The sequence below is a fragment of the Oncorhynchus nerka genome, linkage group LG15, assembly GCF_034236695.1.
Source record: "Oncorhynchus nerka isolate Pitt River linkage group LG15, Oner_Uvic_2.0, whole genome shotgun sequence".
Classification (NCBI taxonomy): Eukaryota; Metazoa; Chordata; class Actinopteri; order Salmoniformes; family Salmonidae; genus Oncorhynchus; species Oncorhynchus nerka.
This window is the reverse complement of record NC_088410.1, coordinates 25457019-25462764: the sequence shown is the minus strand read 5'-3', so window position 1 is coordinate 25462764 and position 5746 is coordinate 25457019. Positions and strand designations below refer to the sequence as shown.

The 5746-nt window shown below is 40.5% G+C and overlaps 1 protein-coding gene across 1 annotated transcript; it reads left to right on the top strand.

Annotated features, from left to right (window-relative positions):
• Window positions 1-421: 421 nt before the first annotated feature.
• LOC135559893 (general transcription factor II-I repeat domain-containing protein 2-like) lies at window positions 422-4018 on the top strand. Its single transcript, XM_065000776.1, has 2 exons — window positions 422-3263; window positions 3444-4018. The coding sequence occupies exon 1, from the start codon at window positions 2336-2338 to the stop codon at window positions 3248-3250; it is 915 nt and encodes a 304-aa protein (XP_064856848.1). The 5' UTR covers window positions 422-2335; the 3' UTR covers window positions 3251-3263; window positions 3444-4018.
• The last annotated feature ends 1728 nt before the right edge of the window (window positions 4019-5746 follow it).

The following is a 5746-nucleotide window of genomic DNA, read 5'->3' as shown; positions in this document are numbered from 1 at the left end:
CATAACACTGTCAGGTTTTAGTGTTGTAAACCAGACAGGATAATTACAGTATGGGTGTGTGTGTGTGTGTGTGCCCAATATGGGCAGAACACTGTCAGCTTTTAATGTTGTCAGCCAGACACGACAAAGGCATTACAATGTTGTTATACCATTATTGCGTTATTATTTCACATTTATAACATTGCCAACGCCATGCTGCAAATTTGATCACTGTGACTCTGTTCTGATATGTGACTTGACTCAATGGAATTGATTGTGTTTGATGTGTTTTGCCTGAACAAGATGGTGGTTCTGTCTAACGTTTGACTCATGGCATAGTGGCGCACACACACACACACACACACACACACACACACACACACACACACACACACACACACACACACACACACACACACACACACACACACACTGAGCTCCTGGCCATGGAACTACCAGCTCTGGCTTCCTTCCCCCAGCCTCGAGACACTCTGGTGGGGCACAGTGGAGAAGAGAAGTGGGCCTGGGTGGATATGGGTCCAAAGCAGGCTTGCACAATCTAAACCACTTCACTTGGATCTGGGACTGATCTTTGCAACCCACATTCTGTGGACTGACTTTCTTGTTGTTGAAATCAACTAAGCCACCATACTTCTGCGTGTCATTGGTCAACAATCAGGGTTGGGTAGGTTACTTTCTAAATGTAATCCGTACAGTTGCTAGTTACCTGGCCAAAATTGTAGTCAGTAACGTAACTTTTGGATTGCCCAAACTCAGTTACGTAATCTGATTACTTTCAGTTACTTTCCCCTTAAGAGACATTAGAAGAAGACAAAAATTATCCATCAAACACATTTGGTGTGTCATCATAGTGGTCTCTGACTTGTGGTTAGACTCATTCAGGTGGAACAAACTTAATGATCTGACCCTTTTTTTAAATTTTCACCTAAAATGACTGCCTGTAGCTCAAGACCTGAAGCAAGGATATGCATATTCTTGATACCATTTGAAAGGAAACACTTTGAAGGAATGTAGGAGAATATTACACATTAGATCTGGTAAAAGATAATACAGAGAAAAAACATGCATTTTTTTGTACCGTCATCTTTGAAATGCAAGAGAAAGGCCATAATGTATTATTCCAGCCCAGGCGCAATTTAGATTTTGCCCACTAGATAGCAGCAGTGTATGTACAACGTTTTAGACTGATCCAATGAACCATTGCATATCTGTTCAAAATGTTGTATTAAGACTGCCCAAGTGTGCCTACTTGGTTTATTAATACATTTTCAAGTTCATAATTGTGCACTCTCCTCAAACAATAGCATGGTATTCTTTCACTGTAATAGCTACTGTAAATTGGACAGTGCAGTTAGATGAACAAGAATTTAAGCTTTCTGCCCATATCAGATATGTATATGTCCTGGGAATTGTTTTTGTTATTTACAACCTCATGCTAATCACATTAGCTCAACCGTCCCACGGGGAGACACCGATCCCATAGAGCAGTGGTCACCAAACTACGGCCCACGATTTTTTTTTGTTCAATGCAAAGAAAAGGCTGTTTGTCTCATCTGTCAAGAGACGGTGGCGGTATTCAAAGAATACAATCTTCGCCGACACTATGAATCCCGTCACAAAGACAAGTACGATAGCTTGCAAGGCCAAATACGAGCAGACAAACTCTCAAAGCTAAAAAGTGGACTACTATCTCAGCAGAATACATTTGTACGCCAAGCTCAGCTGAACCAGGCATCCGTTCGGGCCAGCTTTCGGGTTGCTAAACTGATAGCAAGAAGCGGTAAGCCTTTCACTGACGGAGAGTTTGTTAAGAAATGTATGGATGCTGTCGCGGAGGAGGTGTGTCCCGAGAAGAAAGATGCATTTAATGCCGTAAGTCTGTCGGCGAGTACAATCACCAGACGCGTTGAAGAAATCGGGAGTAATGTATATGCCCAGCTGCAGCAGAAGACGAAAGAATTTGACTTTTTTTCATTAGCACTGGATGAGAGCACGGACGTGCAAGACACAGCGCAACTGCTCATTTTTATTCGTGGAGTTAGCGCAAACTTTGAGATATGGAGGAGCTGGCAGCCCTCCAAAGTCTCAAAGGGACTACAACGGGAGAGGATATTTTTGACAAAGTGTGCCAAACCATGGAGAAGTTGGACCTGGACTGGTCAAAGCTAGCTAGCATCACGACTGACGGGGCTCCTAGCATGGTGGGCGAAACTCGCGGTCTAATAGGACGCATGAACCGGGAGTTGGAAAAAAGGGGTCTCACCGCCCGCTACGAGTCCACTGCCTAATTCACCAGCAAGCACTGTGCTGCAAAGTGTTGAAGTGGGATTCTGTAATGAAGGTTGTGGTGTCGTGCATAAACTTCATCAGAGCAAAGGGACTTAAACACAGGCAGTTCCAAGAATTCCTGTCTGAACTGGAGTCTACGCACGGAGATGTGCTGTACTACACAGAGGTCCGATGGCTGAGCCTGGGCAGAGTTTTGAGGCGTTTTTACGAGCTGCTACCCGAAATTAACGCATTTCTTCATTTAAAAGACAAAACGGTCCCAGAGCTGATCGACCCAGAATGGAAATGGCACCTCGCATTTTTAACAGACGTGACAGAAATACTTAACAGCCTTAACTTGCAGCTACAAGGCGAGGGGAAACTCATTTGCGACATGTATTCACACATAAAAGCATTTGAGGTGAAATTAGCGCTGCTTTTGGAACAAGTGAAAAAGCGCAACTTCATCCATCTTCCTGCTACCCAAAACCTGTCGACAGAGAACCCAGCGGTCCAGTTCCCAGCTGAAAAGTGCGTGGAAGCACTGGAAATGCTGAAGGCGGAGTTCGGTGTGCAATTCAGTGAACTACATGTTCATGCAAAAGAAATCCGTCTTTTTCAGAACCCCTTTGTTGCCGACATTGATGAAGCCCAGCCTTCATATCAGTTTGAGTTGGCTGAGTTACAGAACTGTGATGTTCTGAAAGACGCATTCAAGCCCAACAGTCTCATTGACTTCTATGCCGCCCTCCCAAACGACACATATCCAAACATCAAAAAACACGCAATGAAAATGTCCACAGTTTTTGGCAGCACGTATATCTGCGAGAAAACCTTTTCTGGCATGAAACTGCTGAAAACCCAGATGAGATCAAGATTGACAGATGAACATTTGCATCAGTGCTTGAGACTGGCTGTAACTAGAATGGAACCTGATATTCAACTTCTCACCAGCCAGATGCAGGCCCACAGTTCACACTGATGAACATACATAGGTAAGCTCACTTTTCTGACTTGAATGAGTCATTCTGAGCATAAACAAATATAATCATAATAAAATCTACTGGGATAAAATCCATCTTTACAACCATACTGGTAGTGAAATGTATTGTGCTGTGTAGGTGCTGTATCACTTAGTTCAGTTTCTCAACCTGCTTCTTTTGTGGTTTTCACAGGGAAGTTGATGAGAGAGAGCTGCAAACAGCGGTGTCTACAAGCCTACTGGAACCTACAAAAGGATTATAAGGAAGGAACACAAGAACTTTAAGAGACTGCTCATATGTGTCAGAGAGATTCTGCTCTGACAACTGAGCTGAACTTTTATCTGTTAAGATTGTGCATGGCACGACAGAAAGTTAATGTTCCATGGCTTTTTTTTCTATGAAGAACCCAGAGAGAGTTATTTAGTTATTATTTATTTCCTGTTTTTTCTGTGAAGAACTCAGAGAGGGTTATTTAGTTATTATTTATTTCATTAATAGTGTTATTATTTGTTTCCTGACTTTTTTTCTGTAAAGAACCTGGAAAGGGTTATTTGGTTATGTGTGGCTTTCTGGAAAACAATACATTTTTAAGCTCCCCTACGATCGTCACACTTTTTCTGTTACAAACTGACACCGGCCCCCCATCAGAGAAGGGAAAAGTTATGTGGCCCTCACAGGAAAAAGTTTGGGGACCCCTGCGAGGATAAACTTGTACCTTTTGTCAATGCTGAATGGAATGTCATTGAGAAAACAGAAAGTTGTCATAATGCATGTTTTTTTCTTGCAAACATCCTTTCTGAATTTAAAAGTAATCCAAGAAGTAATCATCTAGTTTTTCAAAAGTATCTGTAATCTGATAACAATATCTTTGCTGGTAACATAACTGATTACAAGTACAGTTTTTTTTGTAATCAGTTTAAGGACACTGCCATTGCCTCTATAGACCACACCCCTTTAACTGGAAATCTATATCCGTATTCTAATTCACCTGTGAAGATGCTATCTGTGTCAATAACATCTTCCTGCTTTAACACTCCCTGTAAATTACAGGAACTCTTTCCTTTCTCTACCAATTCACCTGACATGATCTATGTCAGCAAGTCTACCTGCATTAACACTCCCAGGCATGAACCAGGAACCATGCCCCCCAGGGCCTTCTGATGAGTCAACCCAGCTGGATGAGTCAATCCAACTGGGAGATCTTTTCCTGGGGCTCTCCTGGGGGAAGAGAGAGGGGATGATAACTCACCTCCAGAACCCCAGGGATGGATAAAACAACAGTATGAAAGATGTCTATTTTGAGTTCCTTGCTTGCGTATTGTAGCATATTGTCCGTATGGTAGTATATTGTCCGTATGGTAGTATATTGTCCATATGGTAGTATATTGGTAGTATATTGTCCATATGGTAGTATATTGTTAGCATATTGTCCGTATGGTAGTATATTGTCCATATGGTAGTATACTGGTAGTATATTGTCCATATGGTAGTATATTGTCCGTATGGTAGTATATTGCCCTTTTGGTAGTATATTGGTAGTATATTGCCTGTATGGTATTATATTGTCCGTATGGTAGTATATTGGTAGTATATTGTCTGTATTGTAGTATATTGTCCGTATGGTAGTATACTGGTAGTATATTGTCCATACAATAGTATATTGTCCGTATGGTAGTATATTGGTAGTATATTGTCTGTATTGTAGTATATTGTCCGTATGGTAGTATATTGGTAGTATATTGTCTGTATTGTAGTATATTGTCCGTATGGTAGTATACTGGTAGTATATTGTCCATACAATAGTATATTGTCCGTATGGTAGTATATTGGTAGTATATTGTCTGTATTGTAGTATATTGTCCGTATGGTAGTATATTGGTAGTATATTGTCCGTATGGTAGTATATTGTCAGTATGGTAGTATATAGCTAGTGTATTGTAGTATATTGTCTGTATTGTAGTATATTGTCCGTATGGTAGTATATTGTCAGTATGGTAGTATATAGCTAGTGTATTGTAGTATATTGTCTGTATTGTAGTATATTGTCCGTATGGTAGTATATTGTCTGTATGGTAATATATTGGTAGTATATTGTCCGCATGGTAGTATATTGGTAGTATATTGTCCGTATGGTAGTATATTGTCCATATGGTAGTATATTGTCTGTATGGTAATATATTGGTAGTATATTGTCCGTATGGTAGTATATTGTCTGTATGGTAATATATTGGTAGTATATTGTCCGCATGGTAGTATATTGGTAGTATATTGTCCGTATGGTAGTATATTGTCCATATGGTAGTATATTGGTAGTATATTGTCCGTATGGTAGTATATTGTCCGTATGGTAGTATATTGTCCTTACGGTAGTATATTGTCCTTACGGTAGTATATTGTCCGTATGGTAGTATATTGGTAGTATATTGTCCGTATGGTAGTATATTGGCAGTATATTGTCCGTATGGTAGTATATTGGTAGTATATTGTCCGTATGG